We start from the raw sequence: 19271 nt of genomic DNA, 5'->3' as shown, positions 1-19271 counted from the left end.
TACAGAATGAAATACTTTTCCATTGGTACTTACTTCAGGGCATGTGTTACACCTAAAATCAGTAAGATCATTTGTCTCGGTTAGAATGCTTGAAATTATGATTTAATAGGGGTACCAGTTAGCCTCCCACAAATCATGTGCTTACCTGGTCCCTCAAAGGGCAAGAGTTTGGATGGAATTGGGTCCTTAGCACTCAGTGGGATCAGATAGAGATCCTTGACGTGTCTGTTGTTATTAGCTACAACACCAAAACGACCACGACTGCTAAAATAGGAGTAGAGAGAAATATAGGCCACTTCCTCTTCCTCTGTTGCAGGGTGGAAACGAATCAAACACAGTTCCTACAATACAAAAGTACAAGGGGATATTGTTCATCTAGTGCTAAACCAGCAAATGAAGTGCTAAATGGGATGTTACTATACTGGAAAATATTTCACTTTTAATTAAAAGAAAAACAATATTCTATAAATTGTGGCAATAACCAACATCAGATGCCTAAATTAGAGCAATATTGTAATTGAAATGACTATCGCTATGTCTAAAACTATTATTTTAAAATAAAAATATAATTCGTTTTAAGCTCTATACAGTTTTGAAAACAAGCATTACTTGTTATCTTGCATCTAAATATTGCCTCTTAATAAATCAGTAATCTGAGCATTCCAGCAACATTAAGGGAATACTCTTACTATGATACAGCATGACAAATAATAATATTGCAATGCATGGATTTTCCATTTCACCAATGCGTTTTAAAGGTAAAACCTCTGACCTATATTACATAATCACTTTGTCCTCTTTTAAACTTGAATATAATTATTTAATACTAAAAAATTAAATGTTCTTGGTTCACGTAGTGCACTAATTTACTCAGAAAAGAGCAGTAAGGAAGGCATTTGAGCCATTCAACACTGCAAAGCATGAAAATACACAAATTTACACTTTTCTTCAATAAATCCTATATAAAAATATTAACTTTTAAGTGTTTCCACTGGATTTCTGGGTATTATCTCAGATAATATTGGACCCTTAGCAAATTAAAACTATATCTGAACTTGATAAAGACAAGTACAAAGTACTAGACTTAGGAATGAAAAAAGTCAAATGCCAACAGTAAGCAACAGGGATAACTGACTAGGTGGTAATAGTGCTGAAAGAGGATCTGCAAGTTTAGTAAATTACAAAATGAATAGGACTCAACTATGTCATGCAGTTGCAAAAAAGACTAATATCGTTATGGCATGTATTAACAGGACTGTCGTATATAAGATATGAGAGGTAAATGTCCTGCTCTCATGAGTGCTGCTGAGGCCAAATTGCACAAATTAAGGAGACACCAGAAAGGAGTAATAAAAATAATAAAAGGTTAAGAAACCATGACCTATGAGGTAAGGTTAAAAAAAGGGACATGGGAAACCTGATAATTGTCCTCAAATATGTTAATGGCTATTATAAAGATGATGTTGATCAATTCTCCATATTCACTTAAAATAGGATAAGTAGTACTGGGTTTAATCTGCAGCAAGGGAAATTTAGGGCAGATATTAGGAAAAATTTTATAAGTGTAGTTAAGGCTTCCAAGAAAGGTTGCAGAATCCCCATCGCTGGAGGCTTTTTAGAACAGGGTGGGAAAACACCTGTCAGGGATGGTCTACATTAATGTTTCTCAACCGTTTTTTATAAAGTACACCTTTAAAAGAAAATTAAAAGTACCCCCACCAGTATCTACAGTTTTCAGACACACACGTTTTTTTTCTACCTTTGCAACACATTTGTTTAAACAACTTAATCGTAGCTGGGTGGGTGATGAAATTTTTGGGTGTAAAAAGTACAAAAATAAAAAAGCACTGTGAAACTTAAAACAAAAATTCAGTTCTCTCAAATGTCAGTTGTGTTGATGTACCTGCCCCCCCAGACTCCTCTCTAGTACCCCTAAGGATACTCGTACCACTGGTTGAGAAACACTGGTCTACACCTCTTTGGTTCTGCATCAGCACACAGAGCTGGACTTAACTTCTTGAGGTGTCTTCCAGACCTACACTTCTAGGATTCTATGATTATGTTTTATAAAACTGGTTTTCTTCTTCACTGCTAGACACAGGATTTTAAGTGAGTACCTTAGAAAGGGAAGATTTCAGTTTGCCAACATAATCCCAGACTGTCTTCGGTGAGATCCTCCCACCAATATGAATTGTATCTGGTAAATCCTAAACAAGAAGTATTACATGGTAATATAAGAAAGCATCATAAATACAATATGTTGTTTAAAAGCAATATAGATTGCCCCATCCCGATAGCTTGTTGGATGCTATGCTCCAGGAAGAGGAGACTATAGCATTATAATATTTCAGTTCTGTCTTCTGACTTAGGAGACACACTGTATGTTAATACACGACTGCCTATTTTATAGCTGCAAGGTGAGTGCAGTTATTGCACATTACTGGGAGGAAAACAGTACGTTACAAGGGAAAAGGCAGTGCAGAAATGACAGTGAAAGTTGAATAACTTCCATGTGTACTGTTGGCTAAATCTGCTCATTTGCTTTGCTTTGAGCAGATAAGCCCTTCTTCCTATACACAAGTAATTTTTAACACCATAAGTCCCAGTACAGCAGTATAAATTCTTCTCCTTTCTTGCAATTTAACAGAATGTTATTACTCATGATTACAAGCCATGTGTATTCTAGTCAGGTCCTCTCAGTCAAAATTCTACAGGAAATTTTATCAGTACAAATACTGTAAGTGATTACTACCATGGCTCCCATATTACAGCTAAAAAATAATAATAAGTTTGCCCTTAAAAACTCATTTTTAATAATATACAAAATATAAATACCCTGATAAAATTTGCTTCAAAAAGGGAGAAAGTTTCCAGTCTGTTTGGTTATAAACAAATGCACACTCTGTCACAACATAAGGTCACTTGAATCTACATACTCCCAGAAATACAATATCCTCTATCATTTGTTTTTATACAATTTAAATAATAAAAGGACAATTTCCCACTTCTCAGAGGACCATATAAACTGTCACAGTGGATCAGATTAAGTGGCCCACCTAATCTAACACCACAAGATCATACTTTTCAAAGTTTGCCTGAAAATATTTTTTTTAAATGATGTCTCTAAGAAAGTTTTAAGTCGAGACCATTTTTTAAACTGCTGCTTTTTCCATGCCACAAGTGGCTTAACACATAGTCATAGACACTTCAAAATATCAATTCAGGGAGTGAAGCCAAAAAATAACCATTTTTAGCTTAGAGGACCCTAACATACCTGAAGCCTTTTAATAACTTTAACTGTTAAGGATTTTTAAATAGGTTTCTTGTTTTAAAACTACAGAATTATGTTCCAAAAGGAATTACCATAAAAGAAATATTTCTCTTTAAAAGTGAAGTCTCTATTTCGTGATTGGAACAAGTTTCTCTGAATATATGTACACATGCTGCCATATGTTTAGGGATTCTGATTTGAGGATTTAATGACAACTAATAAAATGCATCTAATACAAAAAGAGAAAATATATAAATTTAAAAATGACAGTGTTGTTTATCCAACTAACACCAGAAAAACACGGATTATGATTACTAAGTACTAAGAGTTTGTCTACTCAAAGCAGTGAGGAAGACTATGTGGAGAATTACTTCTTCAGCACAATGTATTGCATATTAAGTAGTACATGCAGACACTGTTGGTGGACACTATAGGTTCCCTACTGTATTTGAAAACTATTTGAAACAGCGTGATCCTACAATACACCAGGGAAAATTCAGAAGTATGCATTAATGTAATGAGTAATTTATGTAATATTCATTTCTCAGTACAGTATATCCAAACAGACAGCATGGAAAAAACCCTGATTTTGGAATGATACATTAAATGAAAGAACTGTTAAAATATAACCCCTAAAAATGAGATTTATAAACCCTGAAAAGCAGAAGCCCTATATATACGACATATTTAAAAGCCTGACTGCCAAGCATCAGGTAGATCAAAAATAACACTGAAAACTGGACTTCTAATATTGGCTTACTGGATCTACAAAACAGAAATTTTCCAACTTTATTGGGAGTCATATTTACAGATGAAGTTTAAATCGAGTACTCACTGAAGTCAGTGGGAGTCTTTCTGTTGACTTCAATGAGCACTGGATCTGACCTTTATGGCCTAATTTCTAGATGTACGGTGGGATTTCCAAAAGTTTCAAAAGTTTCCAGAATTGGCCTAACTCTGTTTCCGAGTGTTTTTGAAAATCCTACCCATCTTGTTTAATAATACAGGTGAAAATGAAAGCATGTTTAAGATATTAGCCTTAACTTTACTGTTTTGGTGGTCTCCTGGAAACAGGAAATTATATTAAAAAAAGGTTTCTCAATAGAAAACAAGTTGTTTTATTCAGTGTAACACACGGAAATATTTGTAAAAGTTGCACTGCTTGAAATAATAGCTGCTATTTTATAAGTATTATGAAAGATTTATGCATTCAAATAAAAAGCTTATAAATATAAATGTTATTCTTGCTACCAGTATTTAAAAAACTCAGTAGTGGTTTTGCACAAAATGCCCATAGTGTCAATATTCTAATTTAAAGTTCTGTATTAGAGCAAGGTGAATAAAAATAAATTGCTGAATAACTTGTTCAAAAGTACTGCATAACCACTTTGATGATTTTTGCAAATATTATTTGACCATCTCTAGTCAGCATCAGAATTGTTGCTTGTTTTTTACCAAACAGATACCAACTATATGCTCAGAAGAGATAGTTATAATGTAAAATACCAAAACCTTTTTGTAGTTTATTTATGATTAAAAATGCTTCCTAAAAATTCTCCAAAAATTTCACATTGGTATACTGAGCCAAATCATTTTCCTATTAGCAAATTGATGCCATTTAGTATTGTTGTAATTTCAGGGCAGCAATATTTAACAAGTGAACTGAATCTTTGTAACAAGAGAAAAATACAGATGCATTCTATACATATAAATATCTGTTCTAACCTCACTAAGATATTCAAAACACCCAGACACAGGATATGCTTTAGTGACAAACTTGGCCACACTTTGCATGTTAATAAATCCTTTCCAAATGGTATTGAGACGAGAGAGAAAGAACGAAGTATCTCCATCCTGAGGTGACCGTGACTCTGTGATGCTGCAAAATAAAATTGAGAGAGAGGAAAAGTTAGAAGGAAAATTGTCATTTCTTTCTGCCCCCTGCTCCTCAACTATTTCAAGCATTTCAAACAAGTAAAAAGATGAGAGAACATTTACACATCTAATCCTACTAAGAATCCAAATAAGTGACAGATTGACCATATTACTGGTTGAACCTCTTAAATCTTGGACTCTCTAGTCCGGCAACATCCATAGTCCAGCCTGGAAATGTGAGCCAGCCAGGGAGTCCAGCACTGGCTAGGCAGGGCAGAAGTGGGACCGGCGAGCCCCGTCTTCATAGAGCCCCATTCCAGCGCAGCAGCGGGGCAGACATGAATTAGCCACGGAGCCTCGTCCCTGGGAAGCCCTGGGTTTGACAGAAGCAGGGCAGCCGCAGAGCACCGTCCCAGAGAAACCACAGCTGGGCGGGGCAGAAGTGGGGCTGCGGCAGCTGGGGAGCTCCATCCCCAAGGACCCCAGTTGGCTGGTGGCAGCATGCCGAACCCAAGCCCTGTAGCAGCAGGGCTGGAGCCCAGTGGCAGTGGGGCTGGAGTATAGCCAGGCAGAAGGAGTGTCAGCATCCTGGGAGGCCAGTGGCAGACGACCAATCCTGATCCGGCAAATCCCCTCATTCAGGACTGGTTAGTCCTGAGGGTGCGGACCAGGAAGGTCCAACCGGTATAAATGATTATCTAAATCATGTTTGGAAATTAACTGGATCCTGGTGAAAGAATGCAAGGAGCTTTTGAAAATGTATATGCTGAGATAGGGAATAAAGGATACCGTGAGGGACATGCTTTGCAATCAGGCTAGCAATGTGAATATTCTTTTATCTTAGAATATATAGTAAATTTAATTGGATTTTGCATCTTCCACTGAATAAATGAATGATACCGTATGTATGAAAACATTCTCGTAGTAAAGAACTCAGTATGACTAAAAATCATCATTGTATTTCAGTTTTTTTCCCCAAAGTCAAACAAAACAACAATAAATTATTTCATCCAAATTATAGGATATGTTTGTTTTCCTTATTATGCATATTGAATATAAGTGACCCTTTTCCTTTTACTAAACAGACCCATTATTGAAACCAACCACTCCCAAAAATCAAGTCTAAGAATATTTTAATTTTAGGACGAAATTCTGGACTGTACATCTCAAGTAACTCTGCTGACTCTCTTTATATACTCTAATGTTTATATACCCATTATTCAACATTCATAACACCTTTTACTGTTAACATAGGCAGACTTTGCCATTTGGGGAGGACAAGTGAGTGGATGATCAATCAAAACATTTTCTGAATGAGGACATTTTAAAATCTAACCTGCCTTTCTTCTTAATATAGAAAATACATACTAATCCAGAAAATAATAATGTGAAAGGCTCATTAGGTTGGTTTGATGCAACATATACGCACTTGATATTTGGTGATGGTGGAACTGTCAAATATCTTGGATCTGGTGAAGATGATGGCTTTGTTAAAATTGATTTAGGGGTTGTTAAAACAGATTTGGAGATTTCTTGTTTGGATTCCCCCATGGAAACTTTGTCAGGTGCAGGGCTGGAATGCGATGTGGAGGTCACAATTCCAGAGGAATTGCTCATTGCTGTTCTGGGGTCCCTGCCAGAAACAGTTACTGTAGTGACAACTCCTGCAATGCAAGAGGTAGGATAAATGGAGACCTCTTCAGGCAAAGTAGATTCTGCATTATTATGCCCCTGTGTTGTAGGGAAGTAAGTTGTTTCCAAGACTGACTGAGAGAGTGTTTCTGTTACAGATCCAAAAGTTTCTGTTGTGTTTTCAGATACTGCTTCTGTTTCAGGCTCTGTAGTTGGTGTAGAACTTTCATATTTTGGCTTTACTTCTGGTTTTGATTGTGTCTCCGTCTTTTTAGAAGAAGTCACTGACAATTTAGATTTCTTTGGTGTTGGTTCATCATCATATGCTGAAACCTGACCTTTAAATTAGACAAACATTTTTTATTGTTATTCATATAAAAATCATGCTGGAAAGAAAAAACAAATCATTTATTTAGCATTTGCAGTTGAGAATTCTTCTCTCTCGAAACAGAAAACAGAGTTTACTGCCTAAACTAAATACATTTTAAAAAAGAGAGCTAAGATGGTCTGAACAAAATGATCATTATATTAATTCTACACACTTACAAAAAGGACCGGTTGATTCAATTAACTGTACAGGTTGCACCTTTAAAATCTGAGTTTCCCTAGTTCGGCATGACCACGGATGTTCCTGAATCAAAAAGTCCAGGTGTGCTGCGGGAGGGTGGGAGCCTGGAAGCGCTTGCAGCTGGGCTGCGAGAGGGAAGCCAGGAAGCCCGGGGGAGAGAGAGAGGAAGGGGAGGGAAAGGGCGCAGCAGGGAGCCTGAAATGACTTTCCCTGGTCCAGAAAAATCCCTCATCTGGGACCACTCAGGTCCCGAGGGTACCAAAGCAGGTAAGTCCAACCTGCACTACCGAAACAACATGGTCCTAAGTCGACTACCGAAACAACATGGTTCCAAGTCCACCACAACATGGTCCTAAGTCCACCACTAAACAGACAGACAACACAGACAGAATAGCATACTGATTTCAGTGAATATTGGACTGCCCCTTAACACACGTTTTCTTGTGCAGAAAACCAAACTGACAATTCTAAATGGAAGATTATTCATACCTGTACAAATTTTGCAGTTCAGGTCAAAAAGATGGGCTCGATGCTGACTTGTTGTGTCTTTTAACATACTGCTGAAAATATCTAGAAGAGGAGCACTACTTTTCTCTGGTGCATCTCGGGCTGATTCTTGCTGCTCCTAAAAATGGACAAATGCAAAAACAAAAATTACTGGTTATTCATTAATTTCAAATATATCAAGGCTGTGTAATCCATAATTTGAATTTTAGCTATTTTAACAAAAATCCTGACACATCATCTGGTCTCATTAGCACATATGAAAAGGCATTGCGTTTTGAAAACATTCTTTATACATTATAAAAGCTATAACTTCACTTTTTATTTCTTCTTTTCTCCTTAGTCTTTAATAAGGAAATACTGGAGGAAATCAAGAACTCTCTTTTTTAAAAGTTATCATTCCCCTTCTGACATCAAAAATACATTCTATCCAATCAGAAGTTTTCCCAGTATCCAAACAGATATTATTGTGTTTTCATATAGAAGGTTAGCAGAAAGTATAGATCAACTCTTCAGAAAGATAATTTCTAAAAATTAGTATAGTTTTAAAATCAGCAAAGAGATGAATATATAGTGTCTGATTTTTAAGATTCTTCTTCGTGTGCTTGCTCATATCCATCCCAGTTAGGCGTATGCAGACAACGTGCACAGATTCTGGAGCTTTTTTCCCCTTAGTAGTTGGGCCAACCAGAGAGCCCACTGGAGTGGTGGTGCTATATCCCTGCAGATATACCCCTGTTGGGCCTCCACCCCCTCAGTTAATTTTTACTATCCGTGAGGGTAGCTGGACCTGGAGCGCTTGACTCTCCTGTTAGTCTGATCCTTAGCCTTTTGCATATAGTGTTAGTTAAAGTTCTTTATCGTGTTAATAGTTGTTAAATGGTTCTGAGGGGAATTTGCCCTTTATCTCTCCCCTACTGGGAAGGGGATGCCCCGGCCCCAAGGTTTCAAGCTATGTGTTTAAAGAGTCTTGGGGAGGACCACTTTACAGACAGTTGCCAGATTTGTAGGAGCTTCAAACCAAGAACTAAGCAGGAGTGGGATTCCTGTTTGAAGTTCATCTTACTGGAGTTCGCTCTTCAGCCGGACTCAGCAAAGGTGGTGCAGAGTGCACTGGCTTCAGTGTGGGAGCCCTCCATGGCACCGAAACATACCACTGCACTGGGCAAGTCTTCGGCCCTGTTCCCAGTCTCTGGTGTCAAGAAAGGAGAGAGAACAGGGGGCGGTCCCGATAAACGCAGCCACAAAGTGCGTCAGGTGGAAGTGCATTTGGCCACAGCATCGCATGATGATGCTCCTGTGTCAGCTAGGCACCAGGTTTGCTCAACGTGTCAGGGGAGTCCAGTGTTGGACATGGTGACAGAAGAGGTCTGGCAACCGTCGACCTCCAAGACCTTCGATGCTGCCCTGGAGCTTATTGAGGGGGTTGCCACTGTGCGCCCAAATCTGTGCTGGAGTTAGATCAGATCCAGCCATTGGCACCATGTCATCTAGTGCAGCTCCGGACTGTGATACTGGCACCAGTAATAATGGCACCGCTGACAGCGGCACAGAGCCAGAACTGACACTGACAATAGCGCCATCAGCTCACCCCTGCTCCAACCACATAAGTGCATGCAGAGCCTCCGGTACCGTGCCCACAGTCGGGTTCCGTATATCTGCTGGCATGGCATCTGCGACTCAGTTGATGCCCCCTGCAGTGCCGGTCCACAAAGCAAAACCTGTGGAGATAGCCCAGCATGCACAGTTGCACCATTCACTAGCACCGTTGTCTATACTGTCATGGTCTGACTCGGACTATTCATCCAACTCAGAGGCTAAGTCGGTTCATTTCAAGGCCTCCTCATATAGATTGAGATTGTGGCACCGATATCGCTCCCGGCACTGGAGCTCGACAGTGCACCAAACATGGCCACCTCAATGGCAGCCGTGGACGCAGTAGCTATTTTGGATGCCATAGGAATATTACCAGGCCCAGGGTAGACACCCGTCGAGATTTGTGTCAATGGCTACACATTTTAGAGGTACTCCTTCCACCACCCTCTTGTCAAGGGTCCCAGCCTCAGAGCCCGATCAGTCCTCTTATAAGGAGATAATGAGGCCTCTGGTGGAGAGCAATGATAACCTGCCTCAGACTCTACCACAGTTGCACCCCACAGCAGATGGTGGAGGGGCATGGCAATCAACATCTGATAAGGGAGTCTTCCTCCTCATCGCCAGATGAGGCATTAGCCAATTCCACGCTCCCCTTGCCCACAATGGATGCCAAGGCACACCAAGAACTTCTCCGACAGCTTGTGGCCAATTTAGGTGTGCAAGTGGAGGAGATCCTGGAGGAATCCGACTCGATGCTAGATATTTTGAAAGGAGATGTCCCAGCCAGGATAGCATTGCCACTGAATAAGATGGTGGTTAGGATTTTAAAAATCCAGTGGCAAACGCCTGCCTCCATACCACCCACCCAAAAATGGGTGGAAAGGTGTTACTTTGTTCCTCAGGTGGGACATTAACATATCTTTGCCCATCTAGCCCTGGACTCCCTGATGGTCCAGGCTGCTGGCCAGAAGAAAAGACAAGGCCCGCTCAGATCTAAGCCAAAAGGCAAGAACCCCAAAAAATGGACCTGCCAAGGAAAAAGGCCTATGTCTCAGGGGGGTTGCAGCTGCACATTGCAAATCAGCAGGCGATGCTGAGCAAATATGCGTATAATATGTGGTTGGCCGTGGATAAGTTTAAATTCTTCCTTCTGCAGGAGTCTAGGCAGGAGTTTGGGGCCGTCTCAGAAGGCAGGGTGGACTCCTGCATGACATTGCAAGGAAGTATACCTACACCTAGACAGAACTGCCAAGACTTCACATGCTCCCCCAGCCACAGACCAATCAGTGTCTATGGGTGGGGAAGCACAGAAGTGTTCTGTCCCCACCCCTTCTGTCTGAGGTCTCACCCTTTCCAGGGCAGCCTGGGGCCACTTCAAAAATTTCTGAAGTGTCCCCTGGTCAAAAATTGTTGCCCATCCCTGCCTTACCTGGATGATTAGCTAATCGGGGGGTTGTCCAGGGAACAGGTTATGCGTCACATAGACCTTGTCAGGGTTCTGTTCCACAGACTGGGTCTCCTCATAAATGAGGAGAAATCCATGCTCAATCCTACTCAAGTAATAGACTTGGTTGGGACCCAGCTAGACTCCACTTTGGTGAGGGCTTCCCTGCCCAGGGCCAAATTCATGGCTATCCGAGCCATAATCGAGGGTCTCAAAGCACTGCCCCTCAGACCAGCAACGTGTATGAAACTGCTGGGCCACATGACAGCTTATTCCTGTGTGATGCAGCATACAAGGCTGTGGCTTGGACCTCTCCAGATGTAGTTAGCGACAGTGCACAAACTACCTGGATGCTGTGGTCATGATACCGGAAGACGTATTTCAGTCACTAGACTGGCGGTGGCAGGAACAGATAGTCTCCAAGGGTGTCCCGTTTGTCAGACAAAGCTCATCAGTGCAGCTGGTCACAGACACATTGGGCATGGGTTGAGATGCCCATCTGTTGAAACTCAGGACTCAAGGTATGTGGTCCCCAAGGGAGAGCTCTCTGCGTATAAATGTCAGGGAGCTCAGGGCGGTCAGGTGTTCCTACCCCACTTGAAATACAAGGTGGTCTTGGTGCACACACACGACTGCAATGTATTATATCAAGAAACAGAGTGGAGCTCATTCCTCTCCCCTGTATGAGGAAGCCCTATGCCTCTGGGACCTGTGAATTGCACAGTTTCCACCTGGAGGCTGCATACCTTCTGGGAACTCGAAATGTCCTAGCGGACAGACAGCAAGTTCTTCAGGGCCCACGATTGGTCCATCAGACCAGACATTCTGAGAGCTGTCTTCCAGTGTGTGTGTGTGGGGGGGGGGGGGGGGGGGGGAACGGGGGGGGGGGACGTGTGATGGGGGGGTAGGTTATCCCCAACTGGATTTATTTGCATTCCAGAAAAACAGCAAATGCCCGAGCTATTGCTCCTACCTGGGTCAGTGGGTGGGTCCCATAAGGATGTTCTCTAGGTGCAGTGGCTCTATCAACTCGTAAATGCGTTCCCCCCATTCCCACTAATGCACAAAATCCTCCTCAGGAGGGTCAGGGCTTCAGTCATCAAGATAGCACCACCGTGGCCCCATCAACACTGGTTTACCACTCTCCTGGACCTCCTGGTGGAAGAACCACTGGTGCTGCCACTGGTACCAGATTTGATTACTCAGGACCTGGGGGAGGGGCGGCTATGTCAGTTGAACTTGTCATCTCTCCACCTCATGGCATGGTTAGCAGGGCCTAAATACCTCTGTTCAGAGGCAGTGAGGAGGGTCCTTTTGGAAAGCAGGAAGCCCTCCACTAGAGCTGCAAAAGCGGTGAAGTGGAAGCATTTTTCCCTATGGACCACCCAGGCAGGCACGGATCCAATGTGGGGCCCCATCCCTCTCATTTTGGACTACCTTTTGCAGCTCAGATAGCATGGCCCCTTCATTTTGTCCCTGCAGAGCTATTGCAGTGTTCCCCTCCAGTGGAAGGAAGCAGGATGGTATTTGCAAATGCGATGGTTAAGCAATTCCTCAAGGTGGTGGACAGGCTGTACCTGTATGTTCGCCAGCCCTTACTCCACTAGGACCTTAACCTGCTTCTTACGAGACTTATGAGCGCACCTTTTGAACCTTTAGCTACTTGCTCATTGAAACACCTGTTGTGGAAAGTGGCCTTCTTATTGGCTATCACATCAACCAGTAGGGTCTCAAAACTGAGGGCCCTCACATGGGAACCCCCATATACGGTCTTCCTAAATGACAGGGTTAAGCTTTGCTCCCAACCATACGTTTCTCCCTAAGGTGGTCTGCCAATTCCACATGTCCCAGGGTATCTACACCCCCAGTTTTCTTCCTGAAACCTCATTCAATGCCTGAAGAGTGGTCTCTACAGTCTTTGGACATTAGGAGGGCCTTAGCCTTCTACACAGATAGGACAAGAGAATTTCATAGGTCTCCACAACTCTTTTATTTCCGTAGCTGAAACAATGAAGGGCCTCCCAGTATCAGCACAGTGCTTGTCCTCCTGAATTACATCCTGCATTAATGTGCTATGGCCATGCTAATAGACCAGCGCCCCCTCTTACGGCCCACTCTACAAGGGCACAGGCCTCATCGATGGCATTTGTTGCGCAGGTGCCTATTCTCAAGATCTGCAGAGCAGCCACATGGTCCTCTGTTCACAGCTCATGTATTGTGCAGCAGGCCAGGGATGATGCAGCCTTTTGGTAGGGCTGTGTTGCAGACCACTGCAGATTAATCGCCGACTCCACGTACTGCTAGGGAGTCACCTAACTGGAATGGACATGAGCAAGCACTCAAAGAAGAAAAAATGGTTACTTATCTTGTAACTGTTGTTCTTCGAGATGTATTGCTCATGTCCATTCCAAATCCCATCTGTCTCCCCTTTGTCAGACTCCGACAAGAAAGAACTGAGGGGGTGGAGGGCCAGCAGGGGTATATATGCACTGATATAGCTGCGCCATTCCAAGGTGCTCCCTGACTAGCCCAACAGATACTGCTAAGGAAAAATAAGCTCCGGGATCCATGCACGCAGCGAGCACACACCTATCTGTCATGGACATGAGCAACACATCTTGAAGAACAACAGATACAATGTAAGTAACTGTTTTATATCTACAGTAGTGAGCCCATTATTAAGCTTATTTCACTGCCAAAATTAAAATGCAAATATTTATAACACACAAATGTTTTTTTTTTAAAACTTATTTTAAAACCGTCTCATTTTTTGGTGAATGGTTTGCAGACAAGTTGCTATATATTTTTCTCAGTGCTTTGGCACTTAACTTTTTATACTTACATCTGAGTCAGACACTGGTGGAGAATCTTCCATATTTACATCTGGTATATTTTCCTGTTTTATGGCTGACTTCTTGCTTTCATGAGACTTACTTCTTGACTCTGGTATCTAAGAAAAGCATAAAATTATATTCTAACACCAAAACCCCACATATTCATGTCTATCGCCACTTTGTATTCTATTACCTATTCTTTCAGTAACCACTGATGGTTACTAAACATATTGGTCTGTCAAAATTCTCACCCTAAACAAATATTAACAAACTTTAGTGCAGCAACAATTTGTATGTGAATACATGCTAAATACAATTATATTACTTACTGATTTAATTGGTTTCTCTTTCCACACAGACAGCTCTTTCGAGAGAAGTTCTTCTGGCTTCATTCTCACTAGCTTTGACAAAGAAATTTCTTCACGAAGAACACGATGGAAAAGCCCCTGAAACAAAATCCTACTTTACTGCCATGTTGAATACTAATAGATAATAACTAGTAAAGAAGATTCTTGATGCAGAAGAATTAACTTTATTCCTTGATTTATGAATTCCCTATTAAAAGATACTAAGTGAAGCAAAACTGAAGGGGCTTAGTAAACACAGATACTAAGTGTTGAACAGACATATTGATTAGCCACTTCTGACTGCTAGAATTCTTCAGTACAAGGTAAACCATTTCCAAAGCGGCGTGAGAAAAGCTTGCATTACCATTACTCATGTTATGCCTGTTCTGTGAATAAACAGAACCTCAGCTTCCTCTGCTCTCAAGTCTACATTTTCACAGGCATTCAGTTGATGCTTTTAAAAATATATAAGTCTGTTAATCTCCTGTGAATTTGTGGATCCACTCTGGATGAGGTAATCCAATGCATGTCACACAATGCCAGAAAGGTAGAGAGCTGGAATTTCTTACCAGCTTTGCCCAATATATCATTATAAGCAGTATCGTATTCTGAATCAAAGTAACCAAGCTTGCTAGGAATTAATAAACTACACACCTAAGACTTTTTGGATAATGGTATGATAAAATTCCTTTTTTTTTTTTTTGGTCAAAACACGAATGATTTTTTAATAACTACAGATAAATTCTACAGGCTCACAATTTAGAGCCAGTAGAGTTTTGAGGATGGAAATTAAAAAATGTTAGTATTAAAGAGGGTTCATATATTTTAGCATATACCCAACGTTTAAGAACACAAACCTGATTTTTTGGGTCCTTGAGATTGAACATGATACTGCGATATTTACTCTTATATCGGTTGTCTGTAACTTGAAATAAGTTAAACATTTCCTTTTCAATATTCAGTGCTATCTTTCCCACTTCACTCTCTGTCATGATCAGATCGTCACTATCATTGACTCTGTACAAAACAAATAAATAAATAAATAAATAAATAAATAAATGTCCTTGAAATACAGTGTTGATATTAAATAATTTTTGCAATCTTGTGAGTAGCCTCATTGAATTCATAAATTTTCTTTTTAGATTTTACACACGTGTGAAGTTAATCACACACTTAAATGTTTGCAGATGCAGAGTGTAAGAGGCAAAATTCCACATACAAGTATTTTTGTTTTCACTTTTGAAGGAGATTATAAGAAGTTAGGTCTGCATAGTCTGCACTATACAGCTTTTAGCAACAAGGCTGAGTCAACACAACCCTGTCGCTAAAAGTCAGTGCATGTAAATGCTTTTTGTCAGCACTTCTGCTGACAAACTACTTCTATCCCAATGAGCGACCTTTGCTATTGGCAGGAACAGCATTCATAATTGCACTTGCCATGGCAAAATGTGTCATGGGAGAGGGGGGGTGAAAGGTGGTTTAAGCACCCATGAATGACAAGTTTGGTCTATCAATTACAAGTTTATTTTCCCTATCACTAAGGAGCAATAGTTAAGATGACATTGTACTTGTTTGCATACTGAGCTCTGATTTTTTTAAATTTTAAAACTAATTAGCAATAGTTTAAAATCATATGATGCTTTAGTGTTTGACTATAACTGATTTTTATTTATTGTGATTACTATTGCATCATAAGAGAAGGTGGGTTTTTTTTTACCTGCCCTTTAAGAACATTAAGCATTCAATTATTTTTCTGTGCATTTGTAATTTTTACTTCTGAGTATGAGATATTACCAAACTTTCTTTACTTCACTGTTAAAGCTCATATCAGCTATTTCACTTGAAGCATGAAGTCACTGCCTCATTAACACCGTTGAAGAGCAGTGCAGTCTAAACATGTATTTCAAAAGTTTGTTAATGCCTTTACAACATAATGTGTTGAATTCCCACCTTTTCCATAAAATTTCTTTGAGGGATCGACGTATATTTTGTCGAATTTGAGAGTTGGGTTGTGATTGTGGATTAGCTGCTCCTTTTATTTGTGTGATTGCAGATGTAGTTGAAACAGAAGTAGATGATGTTGCAGTTTTTCTTAGTCCTCCAGCTAAATTGGAAGATACAGGTGATTTTCTGGAAACTGATGGTGAACCATGGGAAAGAGGTGACTGTTTTGAAGAAGGAACATTGCCAGATGAAAGCCAAGATTTCTTAGGAATCACACCTTTGAAGCCTGCAGCAGAATATTTAGTTGGATGTTTAGTTAGTGAAGTACTAGTAAATGATGGGGACTTCTTTGGACCAACAGTTTTGGACAGGGAAGACATCTGTTTCTCAACTGTAGAAGCTGAAACAACCCCTTTTTTTGATGCTGTAACAGGTTCTACTGGTTTATCCTCACTCTTCTTCTCTTCCTTTTGGGCTGTTAAAAACAAACAGAAAAACATTAACAATATGGCTATAAATAATGGCTATGTGCAGTAATACCTAACTATAACAAAGATGTTTTACAAGTATTTTAATAATTGTATTATACTTTTAATTGTATTATTATTTTTGACATTCATTTAGATGGCCAGCATCCCCCCTACTAATGAAAACCAGTTATTTAGTCAGAAAGAACAATCTAGGAAACAATGCTTCCAAACAGTCTAATTTTCAAACAGGAATCAACATCAACCTATTACAAGCTCACATTTTTTTAACTTTAACTATCTGTATTAAAATAAGAAAAAATATGCACAGGTATATCTTAGGTTGGTTCAGAATAAACTGAGTGTTTAAACTGGACAGAATATATTCTATACAAAGAGGAAGCTGAGTATGGAGATTGCGATTACTTCATTTCAGACAAAATCCTTTGAGAATCTTAAAGAAAGATTATGAGATCACAAAATATACAAAAAAAAAAAAAAATTGAAGACGTTATACCACCCTGAAAGAGTCCAGACATGGGTTTTATTATCAGGTATTAATAATTCAACTTTCATGACAATGAAAAATATCACCAATGTTTTTGGACATTTAATGTACCGCATATTACTATTTGAATTAAATAATCAACCTATAACAATTTATTTAAACTTATTCCAGTACATGTGGTTATTTAGATTTTGTAAATTTGAGAATAAATTCACACTGGTGAATCATGTCCAAGGGTTTGACTGAATTTTACTAAACTAAATGAATTTTTTTTTAAATATTTTTCCTTTAGAAAAATATGATTTAAGGACTGAGTTGTGCACTATTTGCTGCAGTGAACTTTCATACTCTCTTACATTCTAATCACACCGGTAGAAAGCAAGTGAAATAATCTGACATCTCTAACAAGGTTAGTAAATTTGTATTTAACTTTCAGTTAGGCTCAAGACTTACAAAGGATGTACATTAACAACCATGTGTTATATTAACTGTGACAAATAAACACCTTCTGTTCATAAGGCATGAATTTGCAGCTTAGAAAATCAATTATTTTCTTCCATCCCAGCTGAAACACAAACATACTTTACAGAACACACATGTAACTTAAGTGGGATAGACACTCAGTTTGAATTTCAATTTGACATTAAGCTTTGAAGAACTATGTTGGCTGAAATTTTTCTGACATGATTCCAATATTTGAGTATACTTATTTACCTTATTAGAAAAACTGAGACATTTCTAATTGCCTGCTTCCCTCCTTCTGCCATTGAAAAGCTATAAAATATTAGGCAATTTGATCTCAGGAAAAGGAATTAAGATTATGCAAGTGAAAGCTCCAATTCTCATCTGTCCTACAACTCCACTTGGATATATAAGGAAGTAACACAGGTGTTTATGCTATAATTCCTGGGAGCTGCCAGGGAATGATTCAGCATAGCACGATGACTAAAATCAGCAAAAGCAGATAAGGACAGTTCCACACTGGGATATTACACACAGAAAAAAATAGTAGATAATTATAATTGCTACATCTTGGATCTTTTATGATACATTAAATAGTCCCTTATGTGAAGGACTGAGGATGTAAGAGATTTCTCCAGAACATATCTTGCAATGTTATTCTGTCACTTCCTTCTGAAAGAATGCTGGAAAGACCACGTTGTGGCTTTACACCTCCCTTCCAGACTAGAAGTATCTAGAACATTTAACACGGACCCTTCTGACAGAACGTTTTGAACAGACTTCTAAACATAAGATTTAATCAAAGAAGTCAAATTTACCACAGAGGATTTGGTACACTTCATGGGCCTCGCTCCCATAGAATACCTTCAAGACAAGTTATTAGGAGACCCAATACATGTTTTGTTCTTTACCCTCCACACCCAATTAAGTAGAATCAGAAAGTAGTGGCAAAGTTCAGACTCTTAGAATAAAGGTTTTCATCTTTGGACTCTAACATGGGTAACCTCCTGGGTAAGAGATAGTCTTTTGGACTTGACACAATGTTGAAAAAGTTCCATTACCTCTAGTGTTACAGACACAACTCCACATCTTCTTTAGATGATCTGTTATTATTAAACACTTTTATCAGAATTTAGGAAACTGAAGAAACAGATTACACTATACTGTAGTTGGAAGTAGCTATTGGTACAAGTGTAAGCATCTTGAAGATCCAGATACCAAGTTATACTTGTTCAGCCTAGAATTGCATTCCAAGTGACTTCATTACAAATCTTATGGAATAAAATGTAACCTATATACACTCCAAGATTAAACAATTTCCTTTTGACATCTTGAATGTGATAAGTGAAATGAATGACTGAATTTCTTCATGGAGTTGAAGTAATTTTTTGTTGTGAAAATGTCACTGCAACTATCACTTTCCCAATTTAGCGTGCATTGGAACAATATTAACTGAAGTGAGGATGTATATGAAATAATGATCATGCCTAATACTTGTATAGCCTGGGAGGTGAACGGCCAAACAATGTAAGAGTGATGAGCCTTCACTGAAATGTAATAAGCTTGCTCATAACTCAGGAGTCTTAGAAACAGGAGCAGCAAATATATCTAAGAGCAAATATATCTAAGTGGCTGCAGAAACAAACATTTCCAACACTTCTTCCTTGGCTTATTGTAGTTGACTCATTCTGACTATGTACCTTTTCTTATTTTTTTCACGAAAAGGGTCTAAAAGCATGTTTCTATGGCTCAGAGCATATCTGGGATTTAAAAAACAAACTGGGTGAAACATTGAGTCCTCAGTGCCAAGACTTTTGGG

General features: G+C 39.5%; 1 protein-coding gene across 11 annotated transcripts in view; it reads right to left on the bottom strand.

Annotated features, from left to right (window-relative positions):
* DIDO1 (death inducer-obliterator 1) overlaps positions 1–19271 on the bottom strand; it is a 106973-nt gene that overhangs the window by 17546 nt on the left and 70156 nt on the right. For all 11 annotated transcript variants that reach the window (XM_075901068.1, XM_075901064.1, XM_075901065.1 and 8 more), the window contains 9 exons: positions 16022–16490; positions 14929–15088; positions 14054–14170; positions 13733–13840; positions 7836–7971; positions 6576–7116; positions 4997–5150; positions 2118–2207; positions 146–341 (listed from right to left, as the gene is read on the bottom strand). In XM_075901068.1, the coding sequence (XP_075757183.1) occupies positions 146–341; positions 2118–2207; positions 4997–5150; positions 6576–7116; positions 7836–7971; positions 13733–13840; positions 14054–14170; positions 14929–15088; positions 16022–16490 (1971 nt within the window). The remainder of the gene's footprint in view (positions 1–145; positions 342–2117; positions 2208–4996; positions 5151–6575; positions 7117–7835; positions 7972–13732; positions 13841–14053; positions 14171–14928; positions 15089–16021; positions 16491–19271) is intronic.

Source organism: Pelodiscus sinensis, chromosome 18, assembly GCF_049634645.1.
Source record: "Pelodiscus sinensis isolate JC-2024 chromosome 18, ASM4963464v1, whole genome shotgun sequence".
In the NCBI taxonomy this organism is placed as follows: Eukaryota; Metazoa; Chordata; order Testudines; family Trionychidae; genus Pelodiscus; species Pelodiscus sinensis.
This window is presented reverse-complemented; position numbering and strand designations above follow the sequence as displayed.